General features: G+C 40.8%; 1 protein-coding gene across 1 annotated transcript in view; it reads right to left on the bottom strand.

Annotated features, from left to right (window-relative positions):
• PLEKHG4B (pleckstrin homology and RhoGEF domain containing G4B) overlaps positions 1 to 21,776 on the bottom strand; it is a 119,711-nt gene that overhangs the window by 63,261 nt on the left and 34,674 nt on the right. The window contains exon 4 of the mRNA XM_065399601.1: positions 4,755 to 6,129. Coding sequence (XP_065255673.1) covers positions 4,755 to 6,129 — 1,375 coding nt within the window. The remainder of the gene's footprint in view (positions 1 to 4,754; positions 6,130 to 21,776) is intronic.

Below are 21,776 nucleotides of genomic sequence, written 5' to 3'. Positions count from 1 at the left end.
ATGTTGTGCTTATGCCTTCAAATATGGTCAGGGCTTAATTTGTGCCAAGGTTTGCCAGGGCTGAGCCCCGACACCTCTAGGCTTGGCAGTTCATAGCCCCGGCACCTCTGGGCTTGCTGTATCAGTTATGAAAGTAAAAAAAATTGCTTGAGCCAGGCACATAATTGCTTGAGCCCAGGCACCTCTTTCATTACAAATTAAGCACTGAATACGGTCTTTCTTTATACAATTATAAATTATTGTTAATATTAAAGAAGCGGTGATAGCAAGTCCATAGCCAAGCCTGCATTCAGATTTTTTCTTTTTAAACATAAAGCAGGACTAAAGCCCCTGCAATATTAATCCTTCAGGGAACAATTAACTGCATTATCCATTTCATTTTTAAAGAAAATATTTACAGACTTATGCAGAGTAAATATTTTTAAATGAACCCTAATTGAAATGGTCCTGAGCATCTTGCTTTTTTTGGCTCTCTGTGGCTAAAGAACCTCAGTCATCACAAACACCAAACTTCTCGCACACACATAAATGTAGTTCCATTAACCTCTCACAGACAGACCACTTTTCAAATGTTTAATGTTAACACAAAGTAAGTTATTCCCTTAATTTATCATTACTTTATGTGGCTCCATAAAGAAAAGCCAATGGAAATGGCCAGGATCAAGCAATTACTTCTTTCCTGTGAGGTTGCCCAGCCTGCACTGAGGCTGGGATCGCTTGCAGGCAAGCTGGGGTTTGTCTTGTCAGCCCAGTTTGGCTGCCATTTTCCACCTAAACATGCCCCTTTCCATTTTACAGTCTTTAATAGCAACAGGGAGCAAGCAGAAGGAGGGAGATTTACAGCCACATTGGGTTGACACAACCCGCTTGCATTGCACCTCAGCAGCAGTAGTAATATACTACAGTGATGGGGGCAGGCATATAAATAGATTACATTAGATAGTAAGGAGACACTGGATCTGATTAACTTCTTCCAGTTTCCTAGGCGGGAGAACCACTCTGATGATCCATATTTTTACATGTAAATAAATATACACAAAAACACAGACAGAAGGGAAAGCAGAGGAAAGAAACATGGAAGAAAAGTTCCTTGGCTGACATCCCACATTTTGGAGATGTCTACGTCCCACAGTGCAGCACTCAAAAGGTACATCGACAAGAAACAGGGAGAGATCAGAATTTGCTAACTTGGAAAGGAAAATTCATCTGGAAAATGGCTATTTTCAAACACCCGAAAGACTATTACCAGCAACAGAGAGAAAAAACAGGATTTAAAAGCTATAAAAATACACAGTACTTGACATCCTCCCATGGCACTTTATATTACTAAAGGATTATAGATAAAAATCAGTATTTATGCTGGTGTTGCTAAATGAGTAAAACTGAGTTAATTATATGGAACAACATTCTTGGCACAATGAAGCAACAAATGGCAGTGTAGTTGACTCAATGCCAAACTGAAGCTGTGGCAAGGCATCCAATCAACTGCAAAGAAGAGGAAGAACTGTATGGTGGCTAGGGCATGGGACTGGGAATTTGGAGACTTGGGTTTTGTCCCTTGACTTTGCCAATGTACTTCCCATAGCCTTGAAAATTATCACTGTAATACATCATTTTATTGTTACTAAAAAAATAAAAATAAAAAAATATATCTGAAAATGGCTTTAGCCAAATCAACACAACTATACAAGTGGGACAGTTGCTCAGCTGGTATAAATCATCATAGCCCCCTATTAACATCAATGAAGCCCCACGGATTTACAACAGCTGAAGAACTGGCTTGGGTTATTTATTTATTTGGAAACGTTCTGAGACATTGGGACTGGCAGATGGCTGCAACTGTCTCTGCAGGACTTGGCAGGGATATTAATGCCAAGGGTGCATCGTAGCTGAAAAATATGCAAGGTGCTTGAACCCTCTAAACTCTCACTAGGTGCAATGTCAGCTGAGGATGCACAGCCCCTTGCAGGATTGGGCTCTGCGTTTTCAGAGGAACCACTAATCTGAAAGCAAGGCACGGAACATAGGTTTATATTTTAGAATAGTTTATAATGGCATCATTTCAATGCTTTCTGGGATGTAACTGGTTGAAAGTACTTTATCTGCGGGTTGCTGGTCTATTCCTTCTTCCAACTGATGGAGAGGAGGTAGAAATCTTCTCTTCCCATAAAACATATTAAAATCACTTTGCAGAGCAAGTTTTAAATCTCTCTCTATCTTTGCATCTGTGCTAAGAAGTCTTCAGGATCTCTGCTGCCCCACCTAGGCTCCACAGCCATGGGGACAAACGCAAACCCTGAGGGAGCCAGACTTAAGAGTCTGCCCTTCCCAAGGCAGAAAGTGTGACTCCACTTCGCCAGCTGCCATGTATAGCAATTGGAACAGTAGGCCAGGGAAAAATGCAAGGGGAGGCAGTCCTGCCCTGTTATCCTGGGGGAGCAGAGACTATTCCACCTAATAGATAGACAGACAGACAGACAGAGAGTGGATGAGCCATGCTTCATGAGGACACCTCTGTTCAGCCAGAGAATGAAGACAAGGCCACCAGGTCAAAGATAAACTCTCCTGCCCCACTAGCAACTAAGATAGAAAGTAGCAAAAAATCTCCCATGGAACTTCCCAAACTAACTGGAAGATGAGATGGAAGAGACCCCATCCTAAACCTGCTCCCTATGCTGCTGGAGCTACACAAGTTTTGCTACCGCCCTGGAGCATGAGCTCTCCATCTCTACCTGTCATGCAGCTCTGTGGTCTCCCATCTAAACTAGGCTCTAGCACTCAGAGGATAAAGCAACATGATGTAGAGCCAGTTTATGATGTCATCAGAGGCTTGCAAGCCCCTTACAGCAATGTAAAGTTAGGTCAAGATTTGGCTTTTTGATACCATTGTCAGTTTTTACAGAACATGGCTCTATATCCTAGTGTAAACCATTAATCCTAGCTATGATATCATTGATATACATCACCATGAATACAGATTTTGTCAGAAACAACGAGGAGTCCGGTGGCACTTAAAAGACTAACAGATTAGTCTATTAGTCTTTAAGGTGCCACCGGACTCCTCGTTGTTTTTATGGATACAGACTAACACAGCTACCCCTCTGTGATTTGGATATTAATTACATCAAATTGTTCACTGAAAGAACGACTGGTGAAATCCAGCAGCCTCATCACTCAAAGACTATAAAAACACTATAGAAGGGTGTTCCCAGTTTTAGTACTTGTGCTCCAAATTTTCAAGACATTGAGTGCTAACCCATGGCATTACAGAATAAAACAACATCAGTAGATTAACAGAATCTAGCAATCACCAGTGGCAAATGCCCTGTTCGGAAGCTGTGAAATCACCTGAGATTTTTCACCACACAAACTGGAACTGGGGGGGAGGAGTGGGAAAGAGGAAATCTCTGTCCAGAAACACCTCTCCAAAAACACCCCAGTGCATAGCTCAAGATGCTAATAAAAATTATATACTGCAAAACCCCATTGTCTTGCTATGATACTGAGCAAAAAAAAATATTTAAAGAGGATTCTTATCTTAGAAATGACCCATCAATTTCTAAATAAATAAATGACAACTTCTGCATTTCCCTTAGACTTGCAAGCATAACCTCTGAACTCTAAATGAGGAAAAAAGAAAATTCTAACTCCCAGAAGCTGAATCTGTGACCCCAGTCACCTCTGCTGCCTATCTTAAAATCAGTTGACCATAACATGACAATTTTTTAAGCAGAACTCCACACTGAAGTCAATAGGAAATTTTACTTAAAAGCTTATGGCATGTTCTGGCCCACTGACTGACATTTTTATATTTTTATTGTGGCTTGATTCATGTTTGAAGATACAGTTGATAAATACATTACCTGAAATATAAGAACAAAGAAATGCTGCAGATGAGAAAAGATCACACATTTATGAAGTTTCTCTGTTGTTTAAATGCCATTAAATTACATAGAAGCAGTCTTGTAAAAGTCTATCAACAACCATTAAAAATATGTTGCACACTATTTGTAATTCAGTACCATGTTTGTTATAACTAACCACACGCTTTCCCTTATTTGAAAAACAGGCTCAGATAACTTAGTTTGGGAGGGCAAAGGTTACTCTGGGATAATGACTGTTTCATTAGAAAGGTGGTATTCATGGTGTTCTCAGGACTGCATTTCACAGCTATTTAACACTTACTTCTCCATTGACAATTTGCATTTAAAGGTAGTTGATTTTTTTTGTACTGATCCAAGCCACATGAAAAGTAACTTGAGTTGTTTTTAATGCTATAAATACAAAGTATAGAGGATAAATTCCAGACCTTCACTACATGCCCAGCATCTATGCTTTTGGTAATATCTGTAAAACGCCAACTGACTCCAAAGACATTACATGGGATTAACTGAGAGCAGAATTTCATAGGTGTTTCAAGAAGGTTTTTTGTTGATCTCTGATCAATTTTTTTAAAAGCAGAATATACGAAGCATTCTGAAAAGCATATCTTAAAGCAATGGAAATAAAATAAATTTACTTAAAGTATTAAAACAGTAGTAAAATAGATGTAATAATAAATAAAATAATAAGAAATAATAAATAAATACAAAAGAAATAATAAAACACTGATGATGTCACTGCTATTTGTGCTTTAAATCTGAGCTCAGAAAGCAGAAAAAAAAGTAATTTTATGTACAAAGTTTATATATGTTGACACAGGCAAGCTAAAGATTTTATAAAAAATAAAATCCATGTTGTAGTTTGGTATTTACCTTCATCCTCTTTGTTGCATTTGTTGCTTTTCACAGTAATGAATAAATGACCATTGGAGTCCAACTTCCCCAGTCTTAAAGCATGTCCATTTAAGAGCTTTTTAGGGTTTGCACTTGCTGAACTATCTGAGAACAACCTTGGACTATGATCCTTCCCATGTGAACTCTTACGTGACCTATCTAAAGACCGAGACCTTCTCGGTCCAGCCCTGCAATCTGCTACTGAGAAAGTTTCATGAGGTATAAGCAGTTTTTCTGAGGCCTGTGAACAATCTTCAGGCCTTATGACCTCTATTGTTTCCTCCTTTGGTGCAAGTCTATCAGCAAGAGAATCTTCCTTCTCAATTTGTTTCTCACGAGATTTGGTCTCAGAGATTCTCAAGTCATCATTCACTTCACATGAGTCCACTGTCTGGTCTGAAGTCTCCTCTTCTACAATTGACTCCTCTGAGCTGGAACCAAGATTCATTGGGTTTTGCAAAGCTTCCATGTATGACTTTCTAAACAAGCGCCTTGTCTCAAAATATGAAGAATCCCTGAGTTGTCGTCTTCTTGGACAAGGGCTGCTCAAATCCGTGCTGAAAGTTATGCTTTTGATGCTGTTCTTTCTCTCCATTATGGGAGATAACGCTCCACCTTTTAATACTTCAGATGTCATTTCAGGCTCAGTGGCCTGTGGTAAAACCCTCTCTATCATGCTGGGGCAGTCCTTAGTCAACGTGCTGAGATTTACGTACTCTCCTTTGCTCTCCTCAGCTGGGGTCCCAGGGAATTCTAATTCAGCCCTACTCTCTGCAGTATGAACTGGACTATACACTTCACTCCCTTGGTTTCCATGATTATCGGTAAGTGTTGCTTCTATGACAGTAGAGCCAGTATCATTGGAAGTGGAACTGTCATGTGAACTATTGCTCTCCATGGTCTGTGTCATTGTTTTCACATCAGTATTATTGCTGATTAACCGATCGAGGAGAGGGCTATTGGAATAATTGTGCAGGATTGTTTCAGTTGTAGGGACAAAAATAGGATTCACTATATTCTTCCAAGGTGTTCTATATACAGCTGGGCCAGTGGTAAGTAAGCAGCTTTGCAAGGGAACACTCTCCCTTTCACAATTTACATTTTCCAAAAATTCTGCGGTGAAAACACATCCATACATGGTTTCAGGTACAATAACTTCTTCCATTCCTTGTCCATGTCGGGAGAGGCATTTTAAAACTAGTTTTGCTGACTGCTTCCCAGCCGGAAGAATTTGTAAGTAGAAATCCCCTGGTTTCAGACGGACTCGGTGAAGAGATGCTAACTGTACTACCACTTTTTCATGGATGCACAGTGGCCAGCCTTCATGGTAGAAAATAAGACCAGTGTATTTAGCCTGTAAGGAAAAGAGAAAGCAAAATGGCTGAGGAAAAAATCTTTATCTTGGACGACAGCATTTTGTTACAAATATAAAACAGTGGGGTCAAATTCTGCACTGACTACTCCATCATTGAGTGCCATGCAATTAGACAGGGCTATAAAAGGTTTGTGTAACATAAACATAACACAATTTAAATAGTGTATCTTAAGATAAGGTGATATGAATATTATGCTTCTTCCCATTAGAATAAGCTATTAGTTTACTGTTACATCGTATCTTGCAGCCTAATTACATTAATAGAACTGATAATAGTTCCAGGAGAATGTAGATCTCTGGGGTATAGAAAAAAGGGCAGCAATAGGCCACACACAGACATGCAGATAGGAGCCATTAGGAGAAAGCTTAAGATAAGGCAGAAGGATAAAAATGGCAGCAAAAATAAAGGAATGGTAAACTCTTCCCTTCTAACCTAACATTCAGAGTCACCATTGCTCTGGGCATTCTCACAGTCAATGAGAAGCAAAATGTGGACAATACTGCCTATGATATGTAATAAAACATTTTTCAATGCACACAAACTACAAATTTCCCACACTGGTATTTAAAATAGTACCAGATACATACTAGCTGGTGGGTGACAGGAAAATGAGGCAGGGGCATCAGTGAGATCCAGGGTAACATTCTGGTAAGAAGTCCAGGTCCCACTCTGTCTATAGTTGCAGGGAAGGGGGAGGGTGCTGACCCTGGACTCTGCTTAGGGAATTTATTTTTCATATTAACCCCTGATTTGCAGGTGTCTGATAAATCTGAAGCCCCTCGCTCTGCCAGCTTAAAGGGAGCTATTTCTCTTCCCCCATTTCCCCACTCCAGAGTCTTCAGGCTGTTGGGGCAAAAGTATATCCATTTCTTCCTCTAACCAGTGACCTAGATGTTGTTGGGGTGTGAGAGGGATGTCTCTGCTACTGTCCCCACTTCCCATCCTCCTGGCTGCTGTGAGGGGAGTGGAGAGAGGTCTTTACTATTAAACCCTTCCTCCAGTTTCCTGACTGTTGCAATGGGGGAGGTTTTTCACTACTGAGATTTTCCTCCCCTATAAAGAACTTCAGTACCTGCCTCTGATGCTACTAGAAGTTTTCCCAAAAAGCAGCAGAGTGAAAATGCAGTATTGCCAACCCCAGGCATTCAGAATCATAACACAGGCCCACAAAAATCACAAGATTTTAAATATATTTGGGGGTTTTATTTTTGAGCACTTAGGGGTAATATTTTCTACCTTTTGTCTGAAACCATGAGAGCTAGAAATTTACCTTAAAAAAGAAAACCAAGATATTCTCATATTCACATGACTGTAGGAATTGGGGCTTTAAGTAAAATATCAAATATCACAAGACTCATGATAAAACTGTGGAAGTTGGTAACACTAAAACTGATGTGATTCTTTTCAGCGTCATTGCTGCCCACAAGACTGTCACCTGGGCAAAGCTAGGAGTAGCAGTAGAGGTACTGGAGTTGTCTGGCAGACTCAGAAAGACAGCACAGCACTGGGTCACTTTTGGAAGGTTTTGTTTTACAGCCATAAGAGCTCAAGGATTATTTTTTTTAAAATATAACAATGAAAGCTTAAGTTTTGCAGAAATTGATAGTGTCTTAAGACCTATAGGGAAATTTTTCTACTCTTTGCTAGGGAAAGGCTTTGGATTTTTCAAGCTTTGTACTAACATCAACTATAATTTTTGCACTTGAAATCAAACCAGTTCTGGTTCTGAGCAACTTGCAGGAAGTTAATAATCTAATCAGGCATTGGGGAAAAAAAACAGTAAGAAGGAAAACCATAGAGTTAGGAAGCAGGAAGGACTTGAGGCTTTGGGGTTGAAAGGGGGAGCACACCCTCTCTTTCCCACCTCCTTGGGGAATATGGTCTTATCTCCTTCTTCTTTGAACTTGTATGTGTAGGTCCCACCCAATGATTCTCTTACCATGTCCCATGGAATGCTGAGCATCCCACATGGCTGGCGCTCTTTCCTACCTGGCTGGGTACACTCCCCAGTTTCCCTATGCCTGCATCCCTTTCTCAAGAGATTCTCCCTACTGAGCCTCATAGAGCAAGATTTTTGTACTAACTAACTTTTCTTGGAAGTAAACACTGAGTTTGCCTGGGCAAAGGGAGTAAAGCACTGATCAGTTCATTCCATTGGCTATGCAGAACACTGCACAATGTCTGCATGCTATTAGGCTGAGCAGAGAAATTCATGAAAAAGTGGCCTTTCCTTTCTGGGGATGTGTGAGGAGCATAAAAAGAATAAACCTGTGATTTCACAGATAATTGGTAAAGATGGAGAGGTATCAGAGTAACCAAAACAAGGAGGGTCTCCAGGAAATATGTCCATGACACCTTTATCTTGAGGAAAGGGTGAGGTGGGGGCAGAGATGGGAGAGGAACCTGAAGTTCACTTTACACAAAGATTCATTGTTTGTAGTTAAGTTCCAAATATTGGGAGAGCAAGGTACTTGCTTGAAACACCCTGTTTGCTTGCCAGGAATGGAATATTTTGGTCTCCAATTTCCATTCACTCTGCACAGTCTCTCTTTTTGCCTATATATCTCTAATGACAAATGACTCTTGCCATTTGGAATCACCATTTATTTTCATATATGCCCGACTGCCTCAAACATTCTTTTGGATTTAAAACTTATTCAACTAATGCCACAGTAACAGCAAATGCATTAAAAAATACCCCAGCAATAAGGTTACAAGAGTAAAGGGGATGCGCATTCCCTTCCCCTTACTAAAAAAAGCCAATAGTACAGGAACAAAATATCAAGACTGAATGTTAGCTTAGCCAAAAATGCACCTGCTGCAGAATCCTCCTGCATCTGGGACTAACTAATACAACATACAACTGACAGGGTCATAACATGCAGGCAGAAAGATTTAAGGACTGTAGCAGCTGTAAATAAAGTAATTTATACAAACTGTACTGTCTGACAGATAAGGAAAGCTCTGCATGTTTCAAGAAAAGTTATTTTAAAATAAAATAAAATAAAATAATCCCACCCTACACAATCTTGCTTCTTTCTATTCAGTTTCTGTTAAACTCCTTATTAGTGGTCACTAATGCTAACATATATATGACAGTGTTTAGCTCATAAGAGAAATATTTTAGTGACATGATGGGGAGGGTGAATTCTTCTGAGAGGATCTATACACGGAGGGGAGCTCCCCATTCTCACTAGCAGGGTAGTGACAGCTGATTCCTTGGTACCATCACCCCATGCCACAGATCCTAGGCAGATTGCAGGTTAGGGGCACATAGCCCCACCATCCCGCCTTAAATCTGCTAAGAAGTAAATGCAGTGTCTGGTTCTGCAGGGTGGGGGGTAACCCTTGGCCTCCTCAATGGTACCATGTAAGGAAAACTCCACAAAAGGAACCTCACAGTTTCCCTCCCCCCATGGCCGCCTCCTATTGTGCTTTCATGGTGTTGTGTGTTTTTGCCCCCCATTCCCGCAAGAAAGGAACAATTTCTCCCTTCCCCTCACCAGTAGTTCTTTCACACAATTGTCAGAATATACATTCAGTCGGGGGGAGAGAGGAGGAGAAGATAATTCACCCAAATGAAAATAAGAAGCAGCCCTCACTATTTTTTTCTGCCTCTATTTATTTCCCAGCTTTTATTCTAATCTAATTAGTCACTCTTCATGGCAAACACAATTACAGCTTATTTCTTTTAGTATTCTGTAATAGTAAACTCAGTGTTTAAAATTCAGAGTAACAGATGAAAATTATAAACAGCTTTAACTGTTTGGAATGAAGGCTAATGATCAGTAATGTTACATAGCTTATGATGAAGAGATTTCATTTTAAAGTAAAAAAAGTATACTTGTGTAACTAGAAAGATGAAAAGAAAAACAGTCACAGAGACTAGTGTTATTTACATGTCACTACAACAAAACAAAAGGTTTGTCAAGGCTTTACTGTAACATTCCTATTCTATAAATCTACTCATTTTGACAATTACTTCATTATTTTTGGAAAAAACAAAGAAGCTGAAATTTGCAGTTTTATCCCTAACACTATATGGTCTTTAACCAGGCAACATTCACTTGCAGAAAAACCATCTTTTCCCAGCTCCTCAGCTAATGACACTTTTAACAAATTGTTGAATTCTTCAGAGACCATGAAAGGTGATGAGAAGTTCAGAAGGAAGCCAGCCATCCAGAACTGGATTTAAAAACTGTTAAGAAAAAGGATTTTCAACCACTTCCAGACTGACAATGAGATGTCCTGGTCCAATGGGCATAAGAGGAAAGAAAAAGCTGAGGCTGGGAATGTTGGAAAGCAGCTTTCAATTGTTAGTGCAGTCAGCTTCACAAGCTCTCTAAAAATAATCTGTCTTGATACCAAAGAAACTCTATTCCCTAAAAATCAATCTAAAGAATGACCTTGATAGATTGCCTGCTACTAAACATGGTAATGGCTGTTTCTCTAGGCATAACTCATACTCAAACTCCCCCGAAAAGTTATTGTAGCGTTACTGAGGAAACGTAATACTACTTCATATGGAGAATTCACTTGTAGAAATAGAGTGTCAAGCAGCAGAGAAGGAATTACTATTTCTCCAAGAAACAAAGAACGACCCCCCCCCCCCAAAAAAAAATTATAATGCAGCCATAACAATCATCACAAAAATACATCTAGCACAAGAAGACCAACTGGAAAGAGACTGGGTGAAATCCTGGCCACTTGAAATCATTCAGGGTCATTTGTACAAGGTGTACCAGTCCACACTAAAGAGGTGCAAATTCTAGTAAACACTAGCATGTTGGGCACTAACTGGCCTGTGTGGACCCTCCTGGTGTGCACTAAAAGTTCCCTAGTGAACGTTAATATAGTCCCACCACAATGTGCACAAGGAAAACTTTTAGTGCACTCCAGCAGAGTCCTCATGGGCCAGTTAGTGCACAACACACAAGTGTGCACGAAAAGTTACACCCTTCTAAGGCAGACTAATGAACCATGCAGACAAGCCCTTACTTCAGGGAACCAGAATTTCATCCATTCACTCTAACAGCAAATCATTATGTAAAAAAACATTTTTAAATGATACATTACATGTAAGACAAATATTAAAATGATGCAAATCTTCCAAGTACAATGCAGACATCTCTTGGACTTCTTTGCTAATTTAATATGGTAGAAGAAACCACAGGACCTTCATACACAGAAAAGCATCAGATTACGTGTGGTCAATAGAAAACTAAATGAGGTCACTTTAAGAATTATTATCCATACCATGACCAAATGAAACCTGGAATATTGTAGCAGGTTCAATCTGGTTTTCCCACACTGGATCTTAAAAATGGGTAGTGGCAAGTGGAAGTGGATCCAAAGGACAGGGAAAAGACTGCTTTCATAGCAGGATAAGGCCCGTGGTAATTTAAAGTGATGGCTTTTGGCTTGTGCAATGCACCAGTCACACTGGAAAGTGTATTGCACAGCATGCCGCTCTTAGTCTGTTTGATATATCTATATGATATCTGGGTGCATGCTAAAACTTTTGAACAAGAATTGATACATTTACAAATGGTCTGTGATAAGCTTAATGCTGCCAAACTGAAACTGAACCCAAGGAAACATGAATTGTTTCAAAAAAAGAGGTAATTTATCTTGGGCACACAAACAGCAAAGGGGGAATTTCCGCTGACAAAGAAAATGGAGACTACGCAGAACTGGCCAACTCCCCAGACACTCACTTTTGGAGATGCCAACAAAAAAACATTGTGAACCATTCCTATAATCTAAAAAATGTACAGCAGATTAAATCTGAGACCTAAATACTTTGGCACAGGTTGTTCCCATCTCCTATATCATATTTCATCTTAAAACTACAAGCTGTCCCACTGTGGTATTCTGAGGCACCTTTCTAGGTGCCAAATGATTTTCCAGTCACACACTATTTTTATATCAGGATCCTCTCTGTGGGAAGCTTTAGTTGCTCTGAACTCTGCTTCTACAACCCCACACACATTGTTCCAGTGGATAAACCAGGAACATTTTGGCAAATTATGGGAAGAGAGGAGACAGCCATCTCCTCCTCAGCACACATTCCCTTGAGCAAACAATTCCTTGCTATCCTGCTTAGGGCAGCATTTGCAATTAACTGCCCAACAAAGCCATCTGGACAAGGCATCAGCATTACCATGCTCATGTCCAGGCCTGTGTGAGACAGAAATCACAGCACTGCAGTTTTTCCAACCACCTGGCAAGTTGCCCTCCGGATTCCTGAATCTAAAGAATTATTGCAGGAAAACATGGTCTGTCCTGACCACAAACTTCCTCCCATACAAATATTGGTGAAAGTGTTCTATGGATGTAGCCATTGCCAGGAATCCCTTTTGGGTGGTGCAATAACTTCTCTCCGGAAAAGACTTTTGCTGTAATAAGCCACCACCCTAAGTTCTTTGGGTTCCTATGTCAGCACTGACCCCAAAGCATAAGCGATGGCATCTGTGACCAATATGAAAAGGGGTTTTGAAACATACATAGGCGAGGACAGGCGCAGTCACCAGAGCCTTTTTCAACTCTGAAAATGCTACATCCCACTCTGCTAACCACTGAAATGGTTTCCTTTTCTCACCCAACCTATGCAATGGTCTTGTCATATTGGCAAGCCCACAAATAAGACTTCAGCAACAGGAGCAGAGTCCTACAAAACTCTGCACATCTGTGAAGGATTGTACAAAGGAGACTCACCCCGACCATTAGGCCATGTCCCAATACACTTCCCTCCTCCTTTCTGTCCATTTCTCGCTCGCTGAGCTGTCCTTTGTTGTCTGTTTTTTCTCCTCTCATTTCCACCCCCATTTTATTTTTGCTTTTATTTGTTATTCTGATTTAGGTGGTGGTGTTTTTTGTCATCACAGAATTTGTCCCTAAAGCCTGAATTTGGTTGATAAATGAAGAATAGCTTGCTTTTCTGGTACATTAAAAATAATTAATTATAATAATAATCTTTATGATCACTTTAACTAGTTTTTAAATATTAAATTTAGATGCATCTAAAAACGTGTGCATAGTTATGAAGACCAGGCATGCTTCTGAGTAACAGGATGATTTAGTTGCTACATTAATAAGCACTCTATAAATCAATGAAGCAAATAATTAAATAAAATACAGGTGGTGGCATTTTTGTCAACAGAGTAATACAATGTTTTGCTCAGAGAAAAAATAATGAATAGTTTCTGGATGCAAAGCACCTGTCCAGACCTGAAAGAGAGAAAGATCCCCTGGGCCTGCCTGCTATCTGCCTCAGTAACCACAAATCTAATGACATAATCAGTAAGCTCATCTACCTAGGTACTGGACAACCACAAAGGCGGTCTATTGCTCCAGGAAAGAGATTTCTATTATACAATGGAAGTGTTCATAGCTGAAGAGTCTTTGATAACATTAAATCAGACATAAAATACCTCAACCTACAATATAAGTAATGTCTGAAATCATACACACAAGGGCTACTTGTAGTGGCAGTACAGTTATATGGCAGTTCCTCAATGAGTGTACTGGTATCAATTAAAGTTTAGTACTATCTAGCTCTCACATTACGCTTTTAATCAGATGATCTCAAAATGTTTTACAAAAAGAGGTCAGTATCATTATCCCCATCTTACAGATGAGGAAACCGAGGCACAGGAAGTTCATGTATTTTGAGCTAGGAATAGAACCCAGATCCCCTAAATTCCAGTCCAGTGCTCTATCCACTAGGCCACATAATTACTGAAGTACAACTTTCATAAATGCAGGTTTTGTTACAAACTCAGAATTTGTGTTAGGCGTGCTGAAGGGGTCACTGAGGCTAATAAACCTTTTGACCAAACTTGGGCAGAGTCTGGAGTGAACCTCAACAGATCTATGGTTTTGGGTGGAACCCATTAGAAATCCAGTGTTTTTGCCTGGTTTCATCTGGACACCAGGAAAAACATCAGCTAGTTTTTTCTTTGGGTTTGAACCTAAAACTTAAAAGTGAAACAGAACAGCCGAGGATCCACATGAAGCAAAACCAGAAACTAGGTTGGCACGAGTCTTGGGAGTTAAAAGTGCACAGTTCTAGTGGAAATGTCTTATTTCCCAGAGACCACATGGAAAACATAACTCGTATTTTGCTTGATCACTTGTTTTCCCATAAGCCATTTATAATTTGCTTTTGCAATCCACTGTTTAAGTGTTTAATCCTGTTTGGTGCCTTTCTGCATAGACTATACCTCCCTTTGACAGTTACCTGAGTGTTACACTTTGGAAATACTTGCATATATTTTTCTTGCCGAGAAAAATGATTAAGTTTTAATTTATTTAGGTTTTGCGATTTTCACCTACTAATAAGTCACTTAAACTCTGATTAATACACAGCTGCATCTATTTAAATTTTAAACAAACAGTAAAACAAATGTCTCTGGACTAAAACATGTTACTTTTCACCCCAATTCCTTCATACTGTGTTCTGGTTAATTCAGCAACAATCTGACATCTCCTGCCTCACAGAGATCAGTTACTTGAGTTGCACGTATGGGCACATTTGTCTTATGTACAAAGAAATCAGTAGTGCTGTAAACCATCATTTGAAAAGTAATGTTTTTGTGTATTCTCTCTCCTCCCGCCCATATGCAACAATGTGCTTAAAAATTCCACAGAAGCACTGAATTGGAGAACCCATGACAATATAGAAGGGCTAATCGATAGGTTCATAGATCACTCTGTCCCACAGTGGCACAGGCAGAAGCAGGGCGGAGGAGACAGGCAACTCCACCAGATTGTCTTTGTGGAATTTCCTAGTGATTAATGCCTCAGGTAAGAGGGTTCTGAGGAGTGCAGAGCAGATAGGGAGCACAGGCTAGTATTTATGGAAAGAGACGCTCTAGCCCTAGAGGCCCAGGCCTATGCACAAAAGGCACTCTCTTCCCAGCCCTCCTGTTTCTCCACGGTTATGCCACAGTGGCTGCAGAGAGGATCCAGAGGGAGTTACTATTGTAACAATCAGGTTTTGGTTTGGGTTAGCTCGAAGTGATGTTGTGGGGAGTGGCTGGTCTTCCTCTCCACATCTTCCTATATCCAGCAGGAGCACTTTCACAGGATGGTGGATTCGCTGGAGCTGTGCCTTCACCCTTCCAAAGCCCTTTCTGGCATTCCCTCTCTTTGTGGCACCAGAGGAAAAGCTCTAGACTACCAAACTTTGAGATGGAAAACACCTATTGGGTTATTTAACTCACTGTCCAGGGAGGGGCTAATCCAGGTCTGTTATCTACAGTATCTTTTACAATGCTTTGTCCAGACTAGTTTTAAATGACTCTAGAGTCTCCTGTCTCTAATTTGTTTTCTGAATATAATGAAATCAACAAAAGTTCATTTTTCTTGCATCTATTTAGGCTATGGAGATTATGTTGTTTTTAAACTGCCAGTGGAAGCAATGGTAGGTTCAGCTTCCCAGCCAGGTATTTGGAAGTTATCAGCAAAAAAGGGAGACAAGGGTGAGAAGAAAAGCATTTTGTGGGTTGAAACCTCTGTCATTGAGGCAATGAATAATTGCATGCAGTACATAGCATATTCTATGGCAAGAGAACTGTCCATTATGTAACTACAACTAAATAGTCATTAAATCCCTTATTCTGAGTGCTGCTGAGCTTCTATATTTTGGACAAATGTTGGATTATAAATCCTTCAGTGCCTTGTAAATTAAAGCCTGAGGACTGTAAATCTTCAAGTCATTTCCTGAATAGTTGCATTCCTGAGAAACTTCCAGTTCACAAAGTATAAATGTGAGCAAAAATTTCCCTCCCTCTCACACCGCCCTCATCCCCACAACCTGATCCTCCCTCCCACTGAAGTCAATTGAAATACTAACTTCAATGAAATCAGGATTGGGCCCTGAAAACTTTAAGAAGGCTGGTGTGACTTGCGTATTTCTAGCAAAGAGCAGAGACCCTGAATTCTGAATTAATGTTTTCTCATTTAAAAGAGGTTGTAAGTTAACATGACTGATTATCCTTAATTGTTTTAATAATCACCTCAGCTATTGTCTATCAGGCAAAGTCCCTCTTCATTATATCAATTTCATGTAACCATGAGATACTGAATCCAAACACTTCCATGGTCTGTCTCTGACAGTGCTCAGGTTATCATTTACTCACTCCAAATATAAATACCTCACTGATGTGGCAATCTTGATTTAAGGCTTGAACCTGCAAAACCCATAGTCACACAAGTAATCCCATTATCCTCATGGAAATCAGAACTACTTGCGCAAGTAAGGGCTGGCAGCATGGACAGTACAAGGATAAAAACGAAAGGGTTCCATGTACCAGGATAACAATACATAGTTAGTTTCCAGTCTCTCTCGAATATAATTATCAGTTACATAGAGGTATACAGTAATTAAAAATGAAAAATCTGAAAATCTTAGCTATGAAACCATCCAACTGTCTGCAGACTCCAACAAAACAAAATATTTCTTATACTTGTTTTTGTCTCTTAAATTTGGTGAGCCGTGGTTTGATTACTGAGTTCCCAATAAATTGTGCATTTGATTTTAAACAATATTTTCAATGGTGACACTAATTAAAGCTCAGGCCTGGGCAGTGCTGAGCATGGAAACTGAGTCCAGATATGAAGCACCGTGCAAAACTGGTCCAAATGTTTACCAAAAAAAGTACATAAGAAAAATACTGAAGCCAAGAACCTTAATATGGGACGGTTAATATAGGAATATCAATTGTAATGAGTAGTGGCATGTGTGAGGACTCAAAGATTTGTTTCATGTTTGCATTTGGGGGGCGGGGGAAATCATCCTAGTAACTTGGTTTGTTTAGATCCCCAGATATCAATATTGTCTGATCAGATAAAGTGTACTTGGCAACGTTTGAAGCCTTTAAGTAGGAACATTTGGGGTGAAATATAGGGAAAGGAGGAGAGAAGCAGACCATAGGAATTTTCACTCTTCTCTACCCTAAGGCCCAAAGAGGGGAGCTGCAGATGGGTGCAGTAGGAAAGTGACATTCTAGCAGGCACACAGAGGATGGTGGGGCTCTTACCACATCTCCATCCCAACTGGTCTCCCCCTGTAGGACTGTGCTGAGCTACTGAGCATACTAGCTGGCTCATCAACTTCGTGCTAAAGGAAAGACTAGGGGCCAGAGCCTCAGCTAGTATAACAAGACATAGCTCCACTGGCTTCAATGGAGCTATGACAGTTTACACCAACCAAGGATCTGGCCCTCAGTTTATATTTTGTACCTGATGCCTGTTTCCCTGTTCAGGTGTACTAAAAATGCCTTATTGCTCCTTCCGCAGACCTACTCATGTAGGAGAAGCTGGAAATTTGCCCGTTAACTTTAAAAGAACATAAGGTGCAAAGAAATTCAGCCCCGGTGGTCCAGTAAGACCTATGCATTAGGACCAAGATCCAAGTGCATCGAACGACAGGAAAGCAATAAAGAGCAAAGGTTTTGGATTTGTTGGTAATGTAATCATAATCATTGTATTATTTTTATGCAAAGACGAGAGCTGTCAGAAAGGCTCAAAAACGTGTCAAGTCTATAGAAGAAGGAAAACTTAAATTCAAGTAAATTAAAATTTCAATGCTTTGGGCTTGGGAATAAAGAGAGAGAGCAGACATTTAAACCAATATAACTATGCTGACAAGTGGTCTGTTTATGGAATACTGGAATGGGAAAACACAAGTAGAAACCACTAATAAGCTCCTAAAATACAGAAATACTGGGTGAAAGAAATAAAGCCAGACATTACTGAACAAAAACAATGCAAAGCAAAGTCAAACACATCATGAGAGATATAACAGGCTCACCGAGACTACTGATAGTCTAGATTGAGCATGATTAGAGATAAAGTTGTGCTTCTGGCTATAATGAGGTAATGACAAAAATACCTCTTCCTTAACTACTGTTTCAGTGTCAGCATAGGGTAAATCAGCAGGACAAAGTAGGACACTGAAAAAAAACCATTAAGTGATAGAACTGGCAGAAGGGACTATGTGACACTGTGTGGTGTGATGGGGAAGGGAGATTCAGATTTCAGCCAATGAGGGGCAACACACATGATATGGGATTTCATTTAGAAGGGTGAGAAAAAAGTGTATCATAAAGACACAGAAAGCAAAAGTAAAAAGCAACCAAGAAAGCAATGAATATAAGAACAAATATATACTTTCTTCCCATTGGTGGCTTACACTTTCCTGAAAGTGCCTCCGATCTCTAGGTTATGCTGTGGAGGAGGGAGATGTATATTACCCACTTTGATGGGTACTGCGCACACACGCAAATTTTGCTGTAAAGCAGAACTGTGGGGAGGTAAATCCTTAAATCTACCATGTTTGGCAGAAATTCCCGACAGAACATGCCCTCTAAGAAGACTAGAATAATTTACACCAGTTGAGGATCTGTCCCAAAGTTTTACTCTTCTTCTTTTTTGGTATCTAGTTTAAATGGAACCAGATTTCTTTGTGAGTAGAAGAAAGGAGCAGGGGAGAAGAGAGGGAGGCTGCACATACAGACAATTTTCTCAAGTTTGCCCACGATCAGTCTAGCTCCCCTTATGGAAGCATGGCCCCCAGGACATCTCTTCCAAAAGCCACCTGCTCTTTGTGTGGCCCCTGTATACAAGTCTTTTTCCTGGGAGGGAGTTTGGTGCAGGAGGGGCTGAGGCAGGGGATTGGGGTGCAGGAGGGAGTGCGGGGTCTGGGAGGGAGTTTGGGTGCAGGAGGGGATTCTGATTTGGGACAGGGGGTTGGAGTGGAGGAGGGGGAGTGAGGTGTAGCCTCAGCCAGGAGGCGCTTACCACAGGCAGCTCCCGGCCAGTGATGCAGCAGGGTTTAGGCTGCCTGCCTGCCTGCCATAGCCCCATGCCGCTCCTGGAAGCGGCTGGCTGCTAGCACGTCTCTGCACGCCCCTTGAGAGCTGTGGGGACAGTGTTGGGGGTGGAGCTGCCTCCCCTCCCCTTGCCAGGGGCCACAGAGATGTGCCAGCAGCCAGCCGCTTCCGAGAGCGGCGTGGGGCCACAGCATGCAGGCAGCCTGCCTGAGCACCCTTTTAGCGGCCCGGAGATCGCTGCCTGTGATTTATTTTTGTGGGACCCCCCCTTGAGCTGGGGCCCTAGGATGCAGCCCCTAAAGCCCCTGCCTTAATCCAGCCCTGACCTTAACCACTGCATGCCCTAGACAATTATCTAAATTTCATTAGACACAGAGCCAGTGTGGCTCCATATACAAACCTTCCTGATTGTAAAATTATAGCACTTGCATCAAAAAAAGCAAAACGTCAGTGTGGTGACAAAGCAGAACACTTCATATTGGAGACATGTGGGTATGCAACCAGTTATAAAACCTCACTTACAGACAGCCCCCCAACCTGAAGTAAATACTCACTAGTCACTACACACCACACCACAGAAAAACTAACCCAGGAACCAATCCCTGTAACAAACCTCATTGCCTTCTCTGTTCCCATATCTACTCTAGCGACTCCATCAGAGGACCCAACCACACTATCACAGGCTCATTCACCTGCACATCTACCAATGTGATATATGCCATCATGTGCCAGCAATGCCTCTCTGCCATGTACATTGGCCAAACTGGACAGTCTCTACGTAAAAGGATAAATGGACACAAATCAGACATCAGGAATGGTAACATACAAAAGCCAGTAGGAGAACATTTCAATCTCCCTGGACACTCAATAACAGATTTAAAAGTAGCCATTCTTCAACAAAAAAACTTCAAAAACAGACTTCAAAGAGAAACTGCAGAGCTACAATTCATTTGCAAACTTAACACCATCAATTTGGGCTTGAATAGGGACTGGGAGTGGCTGGCTCACTACAAAAGCAATTTTGCCTCTCTTGATATTGACACCTCCTTATCAATTATTGGGAGTGGACCACATTCACCCTGACTAAATTGGCCTTCAACACTGGTTCTCCACTTGTAAGGTAACTCCTTTCTCTTCATGTGCCAATATATGATTATGCCTGTATCTGTAATTTTCACTCTATGCATCTGAAGAAGTGGGTTTTTTACCCACAAAAGTTTATGCCCAAATAAATCTGTTAGTCTTTAAGGTGCCACCAGACTCCTCGTTGTTTTTGTGGATACAGACTAACACGGCTACCCCTCTGATAGTTATAAAACCTACGTTTTTTGTCATCTACTTCTGATACTTCATCTGCAAAGAGGGAAAATGGTAGCCTGACATCTCTACAAGTGCCGAGTTAAAGTAGTTTGGCTATCTTAATTGGGAATTTCCATAATTTCAAATATTTGGGTTTCTTATAAGTGCAACCTTAACTTTGAATTTCCTGAGTCTCTGAGTGAGTGAGTGAGTGAGTGAGTGAGTGAGTGAGTGAGTGAGTGAGTGAGTGACAGACACATATAGAGGTAGTACATGTTCAGAACTCTGATACATGCCTGCAATCTTCACTTCACCTTCAAGTTTTTTGTTTGAGAATACTTCTGTTGTAAGACTCTTAAGAAATTTGTTAAATGAAAGCCAATACCTGTAGCAAAGCTACATGATAAAATGCAAACATAAAAAAGACATACACCTCTACCTCGATATAACGCTATCCTCGGGAGCCAAAAAATCTTACTGTGTTATAGGTGAAACCGTGTTATATCGAACTTGCTTTGATCCACCGGAGTACGCAGCCCCGCCCTCCTGGAGCACTGCTTTACCGTATTATATCCAAATTCGTGTTATATCGGGTCACGTTATATCGGGGTAGAGGTGTATTGCTAGGTGCTAAAAATATATTTAAAAGAATGACTTATGAATAATTTCCCCACCTAATGGAAAAATACACATACAACTCAGTGCCCGCAAAAAACCCTACATCAAAACAAAATATGCTACAATAAAAACATAACAAAGAAAACCAAGTACACAAACTATCCATTACGTAAGTCATATCTACTTTGGAGCACTTCCAATAGCTAGCTAAGGAATGATTAAGCAGGATGGTGATTCAATTCCTTCCTCAGTTGAGCACAGCAAAAGTCTATAGATGCAGCTGTAATACAGCATGACTTAAGGCAAGACATATTAAGGATGGGAAGAACAGTCTGTCAGTGATCTAATTCTCTACCTCCATCCTCAAAAGTACACACTGACTTTGACCTAGTGTCCAGAGTCACCCCTCTTTTGGGGGCTTGGCTTATAACTAAGGCTACAATTTAATCATGAGTATTTTTAGTAAAAGTCATGGACAGGTCACAGGCAAAAAACAAAAAATCACGGCCCCTGACCTGTCCATGATTGATACTAAAAATACTCATGATTGAATCATGAGGGGGGAGGGGGGAGGCTGCAGTGGGGAAGTTGGGGGACCCATTGAGGGGGAGGAACCCCATGGAATCCATGACTTCTGCGACCTCTGTGACAGACATGGAGCCCTACTTACAACAAACAACCTAAATCTCAATGTAAGCCCACACTTCCTGCCTGAGTATGGCTGTTCCAGTAGTTTCCTTTCCAGGATCTCTTCTGTCTTAGCTTCCTATCACTTCTGCCCTGAGACACACTCCAGTCTCTCTAGTACCCTGGGAGGAGTTAATGAGCCACACTTACCAACTTCAGGAGTTCTAGGCAGGTTTCTAACA

The sequence above is a fragment of the Emys orbicularis genome, chromosome 2 (assembly GCF_028017835.1).
Source record: "Emys orbicularis isolate rEmyOrb1 chromosome 2, rEmyOrb1.hap1, whole genome shotgun sequence".
Taxonomy (NCBI): Eukaryota; Metazoa; Chordata; order Testudines; family Emydidae; genus Emys; species Emys orbicularis.
This window is presented reverse-complemented; position numbering and strand designations above follow the sequence as displayed.